The following is a 19,772-nucleotide window of genomic DNA, read 5'->3' as shown; positions in this document are numbered from 1 at the left end:
AAATGCACCTTGACTTCATCTCCTCCTCCATGGAGACAGCAAGCCAGCTCATCCCTAGAGATGAATCATCCACTCTCTTCTCCAGCTGGCCCGATATTCCTGGAGACTGCCCACAACGGTAGTCTTCACCTCTCACAACTCAGTTCTCTAGAGGAATTGTAACCTCATAGAGTACCTTTCCCAAATGAGAAACTTGGTCTAACCCCTCCATAACTATCCATGGCTTTGATTATTCCAGAATCCTCAAGGAGCCAGGTTCTTTGTCACTCTGTGGCCACTCCTACCTCTTCTGCTCCACCATCAATCCACCCCATTGTCCCAGAAATTCACCTCTTCTCAGAGCCTCAGAAATGGCTCCATTGTTCTTTGCCCTGCCCAAAATATTCTCTCTGGTTATCTGAGCACCTTCTCATCCCCCTCGAATCCATCTCAGCAGAGATGTCACCTGATCCATGGACCATCTGGTTCTTCTCTGGGAAGTATCAGAGCCCTGTTTTATCATCCATCTGGCAACCATAGTAATACCTCATGAGCAGAGTTACAACTTGGGGGAGGCTGTTCCTCTGACATCAGGACACTCGGAAGAGCATCCCACCAGCCATAATGTCTACTTGTGTGGTCACAGGGACACAACTAAGTTTCCCTGTGACTCAGTTTCCTCTTCCATAGAAGGGACTGTTAATAGTATGTAGGTCAGAGAGCCATCGCAGTTGTCATAGAATGAGTGACAATCTCTACTACTATGTTGTTACTGGAGGAAACTCCTTCCAATGGGAGCTGAGAGAACAATGCCTGGGCACTTTCTGTGCAGGTATATGTTTATTGATCCTTTGCTATTTTGGTTGGTGGTGTTCATCTTTTGTGTGAGGTTGGTCAGCTGGGAAATTAGAGAGAGGCTGAGTAGGAGTGCCAGGGGGAGAGAAGCTGGTCTGACCCCCAGCCCCATGCAGCTGCAGGAGTTTTGGCTCCAACTGTGCCAGATGTAGGCAGGGTCAGGGGATCCTGAAAGGGGCACAGAGTGACAAAGCCTGCAAAGGGAAAGTATAACCTAAGAGCATGGCACCAGGACTTCTCAGATGCTGGAATGACATTCAGTGCAGCAAATTCCCCTCTCATTCCTGGGCCTGATTCTCATGGGTTGGCCCAGAGGCCAGCATTGTCCCATCAAGACTGTACAAGCTGAAGGCAGATGTGCTCAGAGCCTATACTGTAACTCTGTGTATTTGCCAATGCCTAGGTTTGGGATAAGGATATGTAAAGAAGAGTCACCTGGGAAGAAGAATAAAGACAGACTCCAGGTTTAGAAACATGCACAGATGCTCCCAAGAGGCCCGAGAGCCTGACACTGACAGTCCAAAGGCTCCTGAGCATGTGGGAGCCACAGAAATAGTCAATGTCACTGTCTAAGTCAACTTTGCAACAGCCAATCAGAGCATGAATACCAGGATGTATACAGAGATCCACATGTGGACTACATCCCAGGGTCCTGGGCAGAATCATGAGAACTTGGGGAGCTTTAAGTCCTCTTGGGGTTAATGACTTTGGCCATAAAGAGGGTAGACTGAACACCTGTGTGAGAGATAACCATCAGGAATGGCCTGTTGAAACGCAGAGTTATTGGTTGTATTCTTTTAGTACGAAAGCCAAAAATGAACCCTGTGGCAGCAGCTGCCTCTGTGCCTGTCTCAGCCACATCCAGCACAGCCTTGTGCACCACCTGTGGGGAGAGAGACACATCACTCAGTGGAGACCAAGGGGCAGGAGAGGGGTCTGGAGCAAGCAGTGAGTGCTGGCCTCATCTGCTGGGGAATTTCCTTGTTTCCTCCCTGGGCTCTAACCCTACATTTCCAAGTCTCTGCTCAGGGTGTGAGATGAGGCAGACCCTGGGTCAGCTCAGTGTCTGAATCTGTGCTGTCCTCAAATCACTACAACAGGAGGACAGGAGCAGGCAATGGCAGGAGTTTCCTCACAGGCAGCCTCCCAACTTCATCAGAGGGAACGGCCAGGGTGCTGGCAGCCAGTGCAGGTCTCCCTATCCCTCCGGCTCCAGCCTCCTTGGGATATGCAACAGCAATGTGCAACCCCTGGCTTCACATTCCCAGAATGCCATGTCTTTCTGGGTCAGATCTGAGCCCAGGGCTCTGAGTGGGCACTGGAGAGAACATTGGCCACTGCCAGGCTGTGCACTTTGGAATGTGGTATGGGGGTCTAAGGCACCTTCTTTCCTGTTCTTGGGGGTTTCCTAAGAACTTCCATAGATTCCTTGTTATTACGTTTACTGTTAATATCCTGTGTGCTGGTCAAGAAGTACTGTCTCTGGGCTGCAGAGAAGAAGCTAAAGGGAGAAGTGATTTGGCCTGTAATGTACTGTGGGTAGCCCTACAGTGTATTGTGGGAGGTCCTGCAGGGTATTATGGGTGCCCTGGCAGTATATTGTAGGTGCCCCTGTAGTATACTGTGTGTGTCCCTACAGTGCAGCACATGTTGGTATCCATGTTTCTATGAAGCAACTCTAGGTCCTTCCCCATAATGGGCTCCTGGGTGAGCTTATGTACAGGGGTAGAGAATGGACATTTGTTAAGGATCCTCAGAAATGTAGGAGTTCTCACACATGTACCACCCCCACATCCCACATGCCCCTCACCATCCACATTCAGGACCCAAGGTGAAGCACCCTGTGCTTCTTGTCTTACCTGAGACAGTATCAGGTCCTTGGTTCCTGTGATCCCAGACAGGTCAGCTTGGTTGGAGAAGATTGTCTTAATCCCCAGCTCTGGAAGGATGTCCTTCAGGCTGTAGTCAGAAGAGATGGAGAACTTGGGCAGGTAGAGCTCACCTATTTTCCTGAGGATAAAAAACAGCAAGGTAAGAGTCCCTGGACTCTGTGACCCCCCTCAATCGACCATGTTGCTAGGTCTCCTCACCACAGACAGCCCTCTCCCTAGAGAGAAGTCCTCTTCCCACCCATGCCTAGACGACTTGACTTTGCTCTCCCTAATGCATTAATTTTCCACCAGGGCCTGAGAGTGTTTACAGTGGACAGACAACCTGACTTGGTTCTAGCTGTTCCTTGACCTTGAATGCTTTCTTCCTAGATCTACAAATGCAATTCTCCCCTGGTGTGGCAACCCTAAAACATCTTCTAATGTGCCTTCTATTTAAAATTGCACACTGTATCAGATTCCAAGGATTTCCTAATCCTTGGATACTCCCTTTCTTAACTTCCCCCCATCTCACATTTTAACCTACTAAATGATGGTTAATTTTATTTTCATTCCTACGGTCTATCTTCCTCAATTACAAGAGAAGCCCAAAGGGTACACTGTGCCTCTGATATACATTCAGAGCTACATCAGATGGCACATAGTAGGACTTCAAGTCTTATTCTGTGTATGGTGAAGGATGACTATTGAGATGGCTCCACAGGGCAGAGCTGATTCTCAGAGCTCATCTCCTGTCATTCATAATTCTCTCTGCCTTCCAACTCATTCTAGATTCCGTGTAACTTACAGCCTGTTAGAGGGAGGAAACCTCAGGTCCTTGTTCTAGCTGATCCCATTTTGTGAACAACAAAATGGACAGCAACTCAGGGACCAAAATACATAAACAAGAGAGGAAATTTAACTAAACTCCATCTCTCCTCTGGGGATTGTCCACCATTACAAAGGATGCTAGTGAGACCCTGAGGTACAGGGACACTGGCCACTAGGCAATAGCAGGACAGGTGTCTCAGCCAGTTTGGGGTCCTGTGGACACGCACCTGAACTTCAAGGATTTCCACCACTTCCTCAGGGTCTCTGGTTGTAAGCTGGCTTCCACCTGCTGCATCCCACCCTGGTCAGGGAGGATGAACAGGGCACTGGCATTTCCTGTGTACTTCAGCTCCACCACAGAGCAGGACAGCTTCTTATCCCGGAAGTAGCGTGTGGTCAGGAACTTCATTTTCATCATCGGCACCTTCACAGATCTCTTCTCATCCAAGTAGAACTCAGACTCAAATGTGTCCTGGGGATCAAAGGATATCTTCCATTTGCCTAAAGATGAAGCAAATAATCATGTTTTAAACACAAGACAAACACTTCTCCTCCTCCCCATTTATGCTCAGCTTTTGAGTTATGACAGCAATCCATCATCTTCAGTCACTCAGGGTGTCCCTTCATGTAGCATGTGATGAATTTGATAAAGCTTGGTAGTTGATCAAGCTGCTAGCTGTGGGCATTGTCTCCAGGCTTGGTTTAGAAAGGGAACTTCAAACCAGTGTCTGGCTACTTGAGCTCCTGACACAGTCAGTGATCTGGGGTGGAGTGTGTAAGAGAGATAAGAGTGAAAGTGGTAAGACTGGCGACAGGGGAGAGTTGAGGCTCTCATCTTCCTCAGGAGAACCAGTTTTGTGGGACAGGTTTCAGGGGAAACAGAACAGCACAGACCGAGTTCTCCCACATCACGAGCAGTCCATAATCCATAGATTGTGGGCTAAAACATGGGTAATGATAGCTCACATAGGTCATCTCACACATGGGCCATGATAGTCTCCACAAATCACAAATACCAGCTCAGGCTTATCCCAGAATTCTAGTTTCTGTCCCCACTACCAATGTGCACTATGGGCCTTGATAGTGAAACAATGACTTGCTCTTGGCATCTTGCAGCCTAGACATACATCTCATCTCACAGCAAACAGCACTTGAGCTTGGGTCTGGAGAGAGTTGACAGAACCATGTCCTGCAGTCTAACCCTTCAGATTGTCACTCTGCTTCCACCATCCCCTGCCCTCAGCAGTTCTGGGGCTATCCTGTCTTCTGTCCTCTGTCCTCCTGTCCTCTGACGTCCTGTCCAATTTTTCTCTCCATTGTCATCTTTGTTTTCTGCCTATAGCTCAGAGGCGCCCTACCTTTACCCTGGACTAACTTTAATTAGCTCCAGATCCAATCCAGGTCTGGTTACATCATGACTTCTGTCAGGCACCAATTTCAGGGCTGTCACTTTGCTCCTTGTCTCTATGAGGGCGGATGTGGTGAGTGTGGGATCTCTGGATTTCCCCCCAGTACTGTTACCTATAACATCTCCAGCTGAGTCTCCAGCTATCCTGTACCCAAGTCTCATCAGACTTCTTGAACCAAGGATGTGTCAGCTAAATGGTTAGTTATTTTACAAAAGCAAACTTCCACAAAGCAGTCAGACTCTGAACACAGAACTTTGCCTGGCTGACACTTCCCCATCTCTAATGGGGCTTACCCAGTCCCTGCCTCTCCATGCCCAGGACCAGTTCATTACAGAAAAGCAGTACTTCTCTCTCTAAACATAGAACACTGCCTGGCTGACACTTCCCCATCTCTAACGGCTCTCACCGAGTCCTTGCGTCTCCATGCACAGCAACATTTCATTACAGAAAAAGCTCAGAGGAGAAGTACTGGACCAAGCCTGCCGACAGGGCTCTCCACTAGCTGTGGCTATGCTACCTTCCATGTCCCAATTACTATCTCTGAGCTCCCTATGATCAAGAAGTCCCCAGCCCACCTGGACCCTCCTAGTGACAGAGGCTGTCCAGCAGGTATGGACATCTGCTATAGTAACATATTAGAAATGCTTGCAGTGGGAATCCTGCAGTGGGAATCTGTCTCTGCAGGGAGAAGCCATAGCTTCTGTCCAGCAGGTATAACTGGACATGTGAAGTACAACATTCTGCTTGTAAGTGAGGTTAACTCATAGTCAATAAGCAGCCCTTGTAGACTGAGAGCTCAGGACTTCTCTTGAGCTTATACCAGGAGCATAACTATTGCCCAGAAACAGCTCAGAAGAGGAGACTGGTGAGTGATAAGAAGCTAGGCACCCACATGCCCAAGGCTTTGGGCATCTCCTTTACAGTGGACATCTTATAGCACAGGTACCCAGCCCAGATCTTCTCCCTCCACTCCTGAGCAGTGACCTCTCTCACCTTTAAAGTAGATGTAATTCACCAGCACCATCAATGTCCTCTCATCCAGTTCTGACATCAGTTCCTTGATCATCCCCTGGGTCTGATTGCTCACATAGTCATTGATGAGCTTTTTGGCCTCATGAGGCTGCTGGAAGTCAGCTGTGAAGGCCTCAGCCTGGTACAGAGCCCTTGCCTTCTCCTTGAACTCTGTCAGGATGTGCAGGTGCTTTTCAACAAACAGGGCATTGCCTGTACTGATCAATACCTGGTCTCCTGGCTGGCTGAGCCTCTGTATGATGTGCCCAAAGCCCTGGTGGATGTCTGCTTCAGAGGTCTCTGTGAGATTGAACTTGAGACCTTCTAGAATCTCTTCCAGGGTCTTGCCCTTTGCTCCCAGGGACACGACGGCCAAGCCAGCTGAGATGCTAAGTGGGGAGAAGAAAATATTTTTATCTGAATTCTTCAAAGCCAGCTTCTTGTAGAGGCTGAAGGCAAAGTCAGTGTTGATGGAGGCCAATGTGAGACTGTCATCTGGTATCCCACTTTCTTCATCTTCATGGAATAGAATGTCTATTTCCCATGTGTCATCTGAAGTGTCGACGGAGGCCAATGTGAGACGGTCCAGTTGTGTTCTAATGTCATGGTCTTCTTGCACTGCAGTGCCCATTCCCAATGTGCCATTTGGGAAGCAGAGGACAGCAGGGCAGATCCCAGCCATCAAGAGCCCCAGAGCTGCAATGAAGGCCATCTTCTCTGCTCTTCAGGCTGAAGGGAAAACATCCTTTGAGTCTGGGAGGACCAGCCTGTGCTCTGACCATCTCCTAGTTTTCCCACCCTGGCTGGCATTGTGCCCTGCTCTGCTGCTCTTCCTGCCTCTTTGATTACCCACAGGAGGTGATCTGGCCTCTCAGATTCAGTAGTCTGTCATGAGCCCCCTATTACCATAGAAGAAGTGCTGTTGCAGAGGCCAATTTTCATAGTAGAGACCCAAGATCCAGAGATTTGAAGGGACATGTTAGGGTCACAAGACAAACCAGAATAGGAGCAGGGAATGGGTGTGAGCCCTATTTGTACTTTGCTCTTGTGCCACCTTCAGCTGCCCCTTCCTTAGGCTGAACTCTGGAACCTTGGAGCAGTTTTTATCACAGGTCCTATTTTAGCCCTTTGATGACAAGTTTGTGAAATCTTAAGGCCCCTGAGTTCATTTGGTGTGTAAAGCTAGGTGTTGGGAGGGTTAGTTGAAAGGCAGTGGGAGAAATATCTGTCACAGTGCAGAAATCCTGAACCCATGGGAACCGGCAGTGGAAGGACACACAAGGGAAAGTTGTCTCAGCCCTGCCAGGGAACAGCCCGATGCTTTGTACCTCAGGAGGCTTGGAAGGCCTTCTGGTGGGAAGAAGAAACAGCTGTATCAGTCTCTGAAATCTGCACCAGATTTCTTGTTGGCTGTGTGATAGCAAGCAAATGGGTGGATCTCTCTGTACAGCTTGGTGAGGGGTCCAGGTCACGTTATTGGTAAATGGCTGGCTTGCATTGGAAATGGTTGTCTGGAATGTCTAGGGGTCCATATCCTGTATATATTACCCAGTTATATATTACCCACAGGCATCATAATGGACTATAGTTGAAAGCTTGCAATCATGGCTATCTATCTTTAGCCTCTGATCATTTTTCAGGTGTAAAGTTGAAGGTGGATGGTAAAGGAATGGGAGACAGAGGAAGGAGTGGAGAGAGGAGAAAAGGGAGAGGGGAGAGGAGAGATGAGAGAGGAGGGAGGAAAAAGGAGAGAGGAGGATGGGTAGAGGAGAAAGGAGAGAGGAGAACTGGGAAAGTAGAAGTGTGGAGAAAGGAAGGAGAGAGAAATGGGAAAAAGATGGGTAAGGAAGTAGGAAGAGGGAAGCGAGGCATAGGAGGAGGGAGAGGGAGAGAAAGCAGGATGAAGTGAAGGTAAGAAGGCTGGGAAAGAAGACTAGAAGAGCACACAGGTAGCTGGAGAAAGCACTAAATAATATTTTGTGCCAAAATTATTTTGAGAGAAAAGAGGTTGCTTAATTTGTACAGCAAGAGATGTGGCTCAGTGACTTTGCCTTCGTTGCTTCCCTTATGATGTGGCTGAAACCCTCTGCTTGGCCAGAGGATCTTGGATCTAAGAAGGAAGTAGGGTGCCTCTCCCCTCCTCCAGGCACCTTCTTTGTGATGTGAGCAAGACAGACCTGTCACATCATCCAGAGTTACTGTGCAACAGTCCTGTCTCACCCTAGCTATGACAGCAACATGCTATGCAAGTTCTCAAAACATCATCCCTGTGGAGTCAGAGGAGCAGCCTCCATTTTCTGTTCATGAGCAGAGACCACAGCATCTGCATCTTTCATTGGCAAGAGAAACAGACCAGAGAGAAGATTCTGTGAACCCCAGAAATGTTCCCTGATTGTAAGCCAGTGTCTTAGTCAAAGCTCTTGCCCCAGCCCCACAAACATATATTGTAGTCCATAGCTAGTACCACACAATCCTGGGACAGTGCCTTTTCTATCTGTGAAGTCAAAGAATCCCCGGCATTACCTGCAGAGCTGATACCAGCCAGCTAACAGCCTCGGTGATAGCTGACTCATACGTTTAGGGTTGTCGGCTTGCCTGGCATCTCCCCAGTGAACAGTGATGCCTATTAATCCCCACCAAGGGCTCCTCCCTCCTCTTAGGAAATGCTGGCATGGACAAGCTGTGCTCTGTGGTCGGTTTACAATTCGTCAGATTTCTGGTAACATGGATTTGTAGTCTCTATCAGAACTGCCTCCTGATGGGTCAATTCCCACCTCTTCTCTACAGAAGCCCATCGGATCTCTTGGGTATGTCTTCTGTTTATCAAATGCTTCAAAGTCGATGTGGAAAAGGGGAGAAGTCACAAGCAAAACCAGTGTGCATGATCTCTACCCTACTTTTCACCAGGGAGGACTGCAGCTTGATAATCTAAGTCATTTAAAAATGAACACTGAACACTAACTAACTAACTAACTAACTAACTAACTAACTAACTAACTAACAACTAACTAACTAAAAAAATAGTAGCCCTCCTTTATACTAATATTAAGTGGGCTAAGAGAGAACTTAGAGAAACAACATCCTTCCCAATAGCTACAAATAATATAAAATATCTTGGTTTAATTCTAACCAAGCAAGGGGAACATCATGCAGGACAAGAATTTCAACTCTCTGAGGAAAGAAATTGAGGAAGATATTAGAGTATGGCAAGATATCCATGCTCATAGATTAGTAGGATTAACCTAATAAAAAATGGACATTTTTACCAAAGCAGTGAAAGCAATGAAATTCCCATCAAAATTCCCAATAAATTCCAACACAATTCTTTACAGGCCTTGAAAGAGCAATTCCCAACTTCATATGGTAAAAACAAAACACCCACGGTAGGTATAAAGAACTTGTACAATAAAAGAACTTCTAGAAGTACCACCATCCCTCATTTCAAGCTGTACTACAGAGCAATAGTAACAAGACCCCATGGTATTGGCATGAAGACAGACATGTTGATCAGTGGAATGATCTAGGAGAACCCACTGAGCAAAGCAAAGGTTTGCTTTGACTCACAGTTTCAAAGTCTACAGTTCAGGGTCTGCTGGCTCCAGGTCTATTTTTCAATGTCTGTGACTACCCAGTGCCAAGCTCTTGCCTAACTCTTTTCCTCCTCCAGGTCTTAGACTCTGCCCTTTTCTGGATCTGCCTCCATCTGGTACAGTGTTGGAGCCCAAACTCCTGCAGCTACATGGAGCCTGTTGGTCAGAGCAGCTCCTCTCCCTGTAGTCCTCCTACTCAGGGCAGTGTCATAGCTTTTCTCTCCATTCCCAGCTGACCAACCTTACAGGACAGATGAACACCTCCACCTTCGTCACATAAAATGAAAGGAGCAAAGGATCAATTTCTATATAACTGCATAGAAGGTGTCCAGGCAGTGTTCATTCAGCTCCTGTTGGCAGGAGTGTCCTCTAGTGACAACAGGGACACAGAGATTGTCATTCACACTCTATGACTCCTGTGATGGCCCTCTGACCTATGTGCTGTTATCAGCTCCTTTCATGGAAGAGGAAACAGAGACACGGGGAAGCTTAGTTATTTCCCCGTGACCACACAGCTAGACATTATGATGTGTGGGATGCTCCTTCAAGTGTCTTGGTCAGCCTTACTGAACAGCAGTCCTTGTTTTCAAGTCCCTAGGTAACGTTGATCATTGTCACCGTGACCATCTTTTTCATTGTCCTATTGACAATGAAAGAGATGGCTGGGGAAAGAGGCTGAATGTTCCTGGAATGGTTCATTCTATCTACTTCATAATTTAATTCCTCCTCAGCTGGAGTCACATTGGATGAGCATTTACATGGGACATAAATATCTTCCCATCCTTCTCCCATCTGGAGAGATCTCTCTTCATACTTCTCTTCCAGACGTCTTTTCCACCAATTTTCCAAGTATGTTCTTTGCAAGCTATTGAGAATCTATTGGCAATATCCAGGAAATAGTGATGAATTGCACATTGGACCATGTGTCCTTTCAAGCAAAATGTGTGGCCATGAGTACTCCCTGAATTTCTACCAACCAAGATGTCCATTTGCTGCTGTGTTCAGGGTTGTCCCTAAAGGGTTGCAATGCCCCATCTGTTCATGGCTCACTGTTGCCTACATAACTTGCAGAACCATAAGTAAAACAGGCCCTAATATTCTCTGCCTCAGTCAATGGATCATAGAGTACATATCATGAAGTTCTAGGTGCAGGGTTGGCAGCAGAAAACACTGTCAATAAAGTAAAAACCATAGACATTTGGGAAATTTCTTCATGTAGCTTTGTAGTGCCCTCAGGATCTGCTTGTGTCACATTGTGTAAATATCATTTCCTTTTAATAGTGACTTGCTACTATGCATGTCCTAATTTATAACTTGGTGGGTCAAACATCAGCTAGCTCATGATGGGAAGCTCAGATCATATGGTAATACTGTCATCACTCTAGTTGGTGGTGCAACCTGGGAGAAGGGTGCCTAAAAATGAGGCAGAATAAAGTCTCCTGCAATCGCTAACTTTATTCAGAATATCAGACGATTTATACACAGACGGTTAAGTAGAGTCACCTCAATAAGTATATAATCATAAGGACAAGCCACAGTGGTTTAAACAAAACAAACAAAAAGAACCCCCATGGCTTTTCATATAGGAATATAAGCAAATGTCAATAGTCAGCTGTAATGAATAATAAGAAGGGAACTCCATCCAGTCCACTCCATCTGGGAGGGGGTACACAAGCATAATCCTAGAACAATTGTCTGTGTTTGGAAAACCTTAGGTCCCAAGACTCCTGTCTTGTTTTCTTGGAGTTTTCTCATGAGCACTCAGAATTCCCCTAATGTGACTCCATTCAGGAACAGACTTGCCAGCAGCCAGGTTCTGTTGAAGAGCCTTCTCCTGCCCCAGCCCTATAGAAAGCTATCAGCTCTCCAAGTCACTTGGTAAATGGGCAGAGTAGCCCATTCAAGTGAGGGATGTGCTGTCTCTAGAGCCCAAGTAGGTCCACTAACACTAAGCCTGGGATACTGTGTTTGGTTCACTATTATCCCTGGCAGAGCAAATCTAAAGGCTTTACTTAGCTTTTCCAATCCAGACTAAGGCTGGACTTCTTTAACAACAATACAACAGAAAGCCCAACATACTCATGGAACTCTACTCAATAGTAACTTAGTCAAGGAAGAAAAAGGAAAGATATTAAAGACTTTCTAGAATTCAATGAAAATGAAGGCACAGCATACCCAAACTTATGAGACACAATGAAAGCAGTGTTAAGAGGAAAATTCATAACACTAAGTGCCTTCATAAAGATATTGGAGAGATCCTATACTAACAACTTAATAGCATACCTTATAGCTCTAGATCAAAAAGAAGCAAACACACCCGAGAGAAGTAGATGGCAGGAAACAGCCAAACTCTGGACTGAAGTCAACCAAATAGAAACAAAGAGAACAATGCAAAGAATCAACAAAACCAAGATTTGGTACTTTGAGGAAATTAAGATAAACCCTTAGCCAAACTAACTAAAGGACATAGAGACAGTATCCAAATTAAAAAAAAAAGTAATCAGATATGAAAAGGGAGACATAACCACAGAAACTGAGAAAATTCAAGGTTTCATCAGATCTTACTACAAAAGTCTATACTTGACAAGCCTGGAAAAACTAGATGAAATCAATGATTTTCTAAACATATACCACATACCAAAGTTAAATCAAGATAGGGAAAACTATCTAAATAGTACCATAACCCCTAAGGAAATAGAAGCAGTCATCAAAACCAAATTTTGGAAAATATTAAAAAGAACAGCAAGTTCCTGAGCTATGCCGGGCGCTGGTGGGCCAAATGTGTCCAGGGGGTGTTCTCATCTCAGCAGATTTTCTGGCCCAGAGCTCCTGAGACATCTCCACCTGAATTACTACGTTTCCTTGGTGGGTTCTCGCCACACCAGCCCCATGCAAAGACCGCCCACCTCGAGGTTAGTGGTCACAATTCCCAGTAACCCGGTAAAATCAAAACTCTAGAAGTTTATAATTAATCAGTCAGATTAATATATCAATAAATTCTCAATATACAAGATGCCCACACAATAAATTCAGGGCCAATTTATAATGGTACAAGTTACCCACCTAGATTGGACAAGTTACCTCAATTATTCTATCTCTATATGATGTGATATCTACCTGTGGCTATTTAAAACCATGTGGAATCTGAATCATCCTGTTTGTCTTCCTTCTTACTTCCTTTCCCTCTGCATGTCTCCTCTGTCTCTGTCTGCAACTCTTTGCTCTGCTGCCCTTTCCCCTGCCTAATCACAGGCTTCTTGTTGTATTAATATTTAATGTGATTGGATAGGGAAAATTCTGCTACACCAAACAAACAAAACAAACAAACAAGAACAGGGCCAGGTGTGTTGGGGACAGGCTAAGATGAACCAAGCCTTCTACAGCTCTCACCTAATAGCCAAATGGTCCTTTGTTGAGAGCTGTGTCCCCCCTCCTTCCCAAGGTTGCTCTATCTCTCTCCACCCAAGACTGCCAGTGGGAATCATTTGATCTCTGCCCTGAGATGACACCTGGGGCTGTTAAAAAGTATCTGGCATTCTGGAGTTGCCAAAAACAAACACCTTGGATTGTAAAGGAAGACCTGGACTTCAGAGACAAGCTGCCCCCGGAGCAGCTGTGCTAGGACTCTGAGATAAATCATAAGCTTCACACCTGCAGTCAGCATTCCCCCATTTGTCTTTCACTCTGTTTCTTTTGATCATGCTTTAACCCCTCCCAACAAAGGACCAGTGTAATTTTGCATATAAATATTGGTGCAAAAATCTCAATAAAAATTTCACTAAGTGAATCCAAGAATTTATCTTCAAAATTGATCATATTCTCTGTCACAAGGTGAACCTTAACAAATACAAAAAATCCCCCCAAACCAAAAAAAAAAAAAACAAAAACAAAAAACAAAAAACAAAAAAACCAAAAAACCCCAAATCTTGTATATTATCAGAACACCATGCACTAAACCTGGATTTCAACAACAGAAACAACAGAAAGCCTACAAACTTACAGAAATTGAATGACTCTCAACTCAGTAAGTACTCAGTAAAGGGAGAAATAAAAAGAGAAATTAAATACTTTCTAGAATTCACTGAAAAATGAGTGTACTACATACCCAAACTTATGGGATACAATGAAATCACTGCTAGGAGGAAAGTTCATACCAGTAAATCCATTCATAAAGAAACTGAACAGAACTCATACTAACAGTTTAGAAGTACACATGAAATCTCAAGAACAAAAAGAAGCAAATACACCAAAGAGGAGTAGATGGAAGGAAATAATCAAACTAAGGGCTGAAATGAATCAATTACAAAAAAGAGAACAATACAAAGGATCAAGTAGACCAAAGGCTGGTTCTTTAAGAAAATCAATAAGACAGACACTCAGACAATCTAAAAGGCAGAGAGATGGTATCCTGTTGGTGTCTCCCACCCCCACTAACCACTCCCCCTCCAGCAGGAATACCAGAGTGCTACCTATCGCCCGGACCGCCCACCATCACTTGGACTGCCCACCATCGCTCGGACCTCCGCGACAACTTCAAAGGACTCAAGGGCATGCTGGGAACCCTTCCTAACCCTTCCTTGTACTTAAGCAAGTCCGAGCAATAAAAATTCGAGCCTTGATCAGAATTCTTGCCAAGGCCTCCATATTTCTTTTCGCAGCCCTTTTCCCTTTCAGGAGTTCCCGCTCTCCAGTTCGGATCCAGACCGGAGTGTTTCTGCAGGCAGAAACACTCAGTATCCAAATTAACAAAATCAAAAAAGAAAAGGGAGACATAACAACAGACACTGAAGAATCCAAAAAATTATTAGGTCTTACTTCAAAAACCTTTACTCAACAAAAATTGAAAAAAATTGATGATTTTTCTAGATATATACCACTTACCAAAGTTAAATCACATTAGATAAACTACTTTAATAGTCCTATAATCTGTAAGAAAATGGAAACACTCATTAATAGTATCTCAACCAAAAAAAAGCCCAGGGTAAAATGGATTTAGCACAGAATTCTACCAGAGTTTCAAAGAGGTAAAACCAATATTCCTCAAACTATTAAAAAAAAAGAATCAGAAGAAACATTGCCAGACTCATTCTATGAAGCCACAGTCACCCTGATACCTAACCCACATAAAGACTCAACAAAGAGTTTTCAGGCCAATTTCCCGGATGAATATTGATGCAAGAATACTTAATAAAATACTCACAAACTGGATCCAAGGACATATCCAAAACATCATCCACCGTGATCAAGTAGGCTTCATTTTATGGATGTAGGGGTGGCACAATATACAAAAACCAGTCAAAATAATCTACCATATAAACAAAGTGAAAGAAAAAAAATCACACGATCATCTCATTAGATGTTGAAAAACTCGTTGACAAAATCCAACATTCCTTCATGATAAAAATCTTGGATCAATCATGGGTACAAGGTACATACCTAAGCATAATAAAAGCAATCGTTATACACCAAACCAATAGCCAACATAAAATTAAAGGGAGAGAAACTTAAAGCAACTCTACTAAAATCAAGAACAAGTTTTTCCACTCTCTTTGTAACTATTCAAAATAGTTCTTGAAGTTCTAGCTAGAACAATAAGACAACTAAAGGAGATCAAGGGATACCAATTGGAAAGGAAGAAGTCAAAGTATGGCTATTTGACTATATGAGTGTGCCCCAAAATTCTACCCAAAACTCTTACAGTTGATAAACATCTTTAACAATGTGACTGGATATAAAATTAACTAAAATGACTATCTTGGGTTTTTAAATTTTAGTGTTTTAATTGGGTTATTTGGTTTTTGGATCTAACCATTTGAATTCTTTATAGATTTTGGATATTAGCCCTGAATCAGGTGTAGGATTAGTGAGGAGCTTTTCCCAATCTGTAGGTCGCTAATTTGTCTTGTTGGTTGTCCCTTTTCACTTACAGAAGCTTTTCAGTTTCATAAGGTCCCATTTATCAGGTGTTGATCTTAGAGCCGGAACCACTGGTGTTCTGTTTGGGAAAATTACCCCCATGCAATGCATTCTTACTCTTCTGTTAGATTCAGTGTATCTGGTTTTATGTTGAGGTTATTGATCCGCTTGTACTTGAACTTTGTGCAAGGTAATAAATACGGATCCATTTGCATTCTTCTTCTATATGCAGACCACCAGTTAGACCAGCACCATTTATTGAAGATGCTTTCTTTATTCCACGTAACTGTTTTGGCTTTTCTGTGAAAATCAAGTGTCCATAGGTGTGTGGGTTTATTTCTGGGTCTTCGATTCTATTCCATTGATTGACCTGACTGTCTCTGTACCAATACCATGTGATTTTAGTCACTATTGCTCTGTAGTACAGCTTGAGGTAAGGGGTGGTAATTCCCCTAGAAGTTCTTCTTTTTAAATTTTTTTATTGGATATTTTCCTCATTTACATTTCAAATGCTATCTCAAAGTCCCCTATACCCTCCTCCCGCCCTGTTCCCCTACCCACCCACTCCCACTTCTTGGCCCTAATGTTCCCCTGTACTAGGGCATATAAAGTTTGCAAGACCAAGGGGCCTCTCTTCCCAATGATGGCCGACTAGGCCATCTACAGCTACATATGCAGCTAGAGACATGAGCTCTGGTGGTACTGATTAGTTCATATTGTTGTTCCACCTATAGGGTTGCAGACCCCTTCAGCTCCTTGGGTACTTTCTCTAGCTCCTCTATTGGGGGCCCTGTGTTCTATCCAATAGCTGACTGTGAGCATCCACTTCTGTATTTGTCAGGCACTGACATAGCCTCACAAGAGACAGCTATCAGGGTCCCTTCAGCAAAATCTTGCTGGCATATGCAATAGTTTCTGCATTTGGTGGCTGATTATGGGATGGATCCCCGGGTGGGGCCGTCTTTGGATGGTCCATCCTTTCATCTTAGCTCCAGACTTTGTCTTTGTAACTCCTTCCACAGGCATTTTGTTCCCTAGTCTAGGGAGGAATGAAGTATCCACACTTTGGTCTTCCTTCTTCTTGATTTTCTTATGTTTTGCAAATTGTATCTTGGGTATTCTAGGTTTCTAGGCTAATATCCACTTATTAGTGAGTGCATATCAAGTGACTTCTTTTGTGATTGGGTTACCTCACTCAGGTTGATATCCTCCAGATACATCCATTTGCCTAAGAATTTTATAAATTCATTGTTTTTAATAGCTGAATAGTACTCCATTGTGTAAATGTACCACATTTTCTGTATCCATTCAACTGCTGAGGGACACCTGGGTTCTTTCCAGCTTCTGGCTATTATGACTAGGGCAGCTATGAACATAGTGGAGCTTGTCTCCTTATGGCATGTTGGAACATCTTCTGGGTATATACCTAGAAGAGGTATTGCTGGATCTTCCAGTAGTACTATGTCCAGTTTTCTGAGGAACCGCCAGACTGATTTCCAGAGTGGTTGTACAAGCTTGCAATCCCATCAGCAATGGAGGAGTGTTTCTCTTTCTCCACAACCTCGCCAGCATCTGCTGTCCCCTGAATTTTTGATCTTAGACATTCTGACTGGTGTGAGGTGAAATCTCAGGGTTGTTTTAATTTACATTTCCCTGATGATAAAGGATGCCGAACATTTTTTTCAAGTGCTTCTCAGCCCTTCAGTAATCCTCAGTTGAGAATTTTTTGTTTAGCTCTGTACCCCATTTTTAATGAGGTTATTTGAATTTTTGGAATTCAGCTTCTTGAGCTCTTTGTATATACTGGATATTAGTCCCCTATCAGATTTAGGATTGGTAAAAATTCTTTCCCAAATCTGTTGGTGGCCTCTTTGTTTTATTGACATTCACGTGGAAACTGAACAACACTCTACTCAACGATACCTTGGTCAAGGAAGAAATAAAGAAAGAAGTTAAAGACTTTTTAGAATTTAATGAAAATGAAGCCACAACATACCCAAAATTATGGGACACAATGAAAGCAGTCCTAAGAGGAAAACTCATAGCTCTGAGTGCTGCCTAAAAGAAACTAGAGAGAGAATACACTAGCAGTCTGACAGCACACCTAGGAGCTCTAGAACGAAAAGGAAGCAAATTCACACAAGAGGAGTATACGGAAGGAAATAATCAAACTTAAGAACTATTCAAAGAATCAACCAAACCAGGAGCTGATTCTTTGAGAAAATCAACAAAATAGATAAACCCTTAGCCAGTCTTACTAGAGGGCACTGGGATAGTATCCTAATTAACAAAATCAGAAATGAAAAAGGAGACATAACAACAGATCCTGAGGAAATCCAAAACATCATCAGATCCTACTATAAAGGGCTATACTCAACAAAACTGGAAAACCTGGATAAAATGGACAACTTCCTAGACAGATACCAGGTACCAAAGTTAAATCAAGATGAGCTTAACAATCTAAACATTCCCATTTCCGCTAAAGAAATAGAAGCAGTCATTAATAGTCTCCCAACCAAAAAAAAGGCCAGGACCAGATGGGTTTAGTGCAGAGTTCTATCAGACCTTCAAAGAAGACCTAATTCCAACTCTCCTCAAACTATTCCACAAAATAGAAACAGAAGGTACTCTACCCAATTCATGCTATGAAGCCACAATTACTCTGATACCTAAACCACACAAAGATCCAACAAAGAAAGAGAACTTCAGACCAATTTCCCTTATGAATATTGATGTACCCTATTTTTAATAGGGTTATTTGCTTCTCTGGAGTCTATCTTCTTGAGTTCATTGTATATATTGGATATTAGCCCCGTATCTCATGTGGGATTGGTAAAAATCTTTTTCCAATCTGTTGGTTGCCATTTTGTTCTATTGATAGATCTGCAAACCTCTTGTATTTTTCTGTGTGTTATTCTATTTATTTACATTCCAGAGGTTGCTACCCCCTCCAGATTCCCCCTCCCACAGTTGTTCATCCCATTCCTGTTCCCCATTGCCTCTCAGGGTGCTCCTCCACCAAGTATTCTCCTTCTCTGGGGCCTCAAGTCTCTGGATGATTAGGCACATCTTCTCCCATTAATGCCAGACCAGGCAGTCCTCTGCTATATACGTGTTAGGGGCCTCAGTCCAGCTCGTGTATGCTGCCTGGTTGGTAGCCCAGTCTCTGGGAGTTCCCAGGGATTCAGGTTAGTTGAGACTGTTGGTCTTCCTAAGGGGCTGTGCTCCCCTTCAGCTTCTTCAGTCCTCCTAATTCAACTACAGGGTTCCCCTACTTCAGCTCAATGGTTGAGTGTAAGTATGTGTGTCTGTCTCAGTCAGCTGCTGGTGGGACCTCTCAGGTGACAGCTATGCTAGGCACATCATAGCATCATTAATAGTGTCAGGCTTTGGGACCCCCTTCCCCCCTGCCCCACAATGAGATGGATCTCAAGTTGGGTTGTTCATTGGATTATGTTTCCTTCAGTCTCTTCTCTATTTTTGGCCATGCAGTTCTTTTAGAAAGGAGCAATTCTGGGCCAGAAGTTTTATCTGTGGGTTAGGTTGGTAACCCTGTCCCTCCATTTGAGGCCCTGTCTATCTATTGGAGGTGGCCTCTTTGTGTTCCCTCTCCCCATTGTTGTACATTTTGGCTAAGGTCACTTCCATTGAACTGATTGTTCATTATCAATATTAGGATTGGACACTCAGATGCAGACAAGTGAGTATGTAGTTTGAGGAAGAACATAAACCTGCAACTGCATCCCTGGTCCTTCCTCACCTGGTTAAGGGCCAGGGATAGAGTAAAAGTGACCTGGCTGAGTAAGTGCAGAGAGAAGTGTGTGAGCCAGGTGTCCTGTTCTTACTGATCTGCCTGTCATCTGCCCCAGGCAGTCTACCTGAGTCCCAGCAGTCTCAGTCATTTCCCTGGGAAACATGTGGGTTTGCTCTGAGGGTCCAATAGTCATTTCTTCCTTTACTTTCTGCTTGCTGCACCTTGAAAGGCTAGAATTCAAGACCAAATGGCCCTTGTTCAAATCAAAATTGTGCAAGACTAAAAGAATATGGACATCTTTACAACCTCTGCAGATTAATCAGTTTTTAACATGATATATAAAAGTCATGTATATAGATGTATATGTATATATAGTTATATATATTTGTTTTATGTAAATATATACATATGTATATAGAAACACATACATGTATACATGTGTACATATATACATATATACAGTATATGTATATATACATATGTGACACACGCATAAAATACACACACACACACACACACACACACACACACACATTGACCAAGGTAAGTCTTATTTTAA

At 43.8% G+C, this 19,772-nt stretch overlaps 1 protein-coding gene across 1 annotated transcript; it reads right to left on the bottom strand.

The window, feature by feature from the left end:
* Positions 1-804: 804 nt before the first annotated feature.
* Positions 805-8,581, bottom strand: LOC110324265 (serine protease inhibitor A3M). The gene is made up of 5 exons (XM_029541025.1): positions 8,477-8,581; positions 5,936-6,682; positions 3,761-4,034; positions 2,694-2,844; positions 805-1,717 (listed from the first exon to the last, which is right to left on the bottom strand). The coding sequence occupies exons 2-5, from the start codon at positions 6,663-6,665 to the stop codon at positions 1,517-1,519; spliced, it is 1,356 nt and encodes a 451-aa protein (XP_029396885.1). The 5' UTR covers positions 6,666-6,682; positions 8,477-8,581; the 3' UTR covers positions 805-1,516.
* Positions 8,582-19,772: the final 11,191 nt, after the last annotated feature.

Source organism: Mus pahari, chromosome 7 (assembly GCF_900095145.1).
Source record: "Mus pahari chromosome 7, PAHARI_EIJ_v1.1, whole genome shotgun sequence".
Classification (NCBI taxonomy): Eukaryota; Metazoa; Chordata; class Mammalia; order Rodentia; family Muridae; genus Mus; species Mus pahari.
The sequence above is the reverse complement of the archived record's forward strand: the minus strand, read 5'-3'. Positions and strand labels throughout refer to the sequence as shown.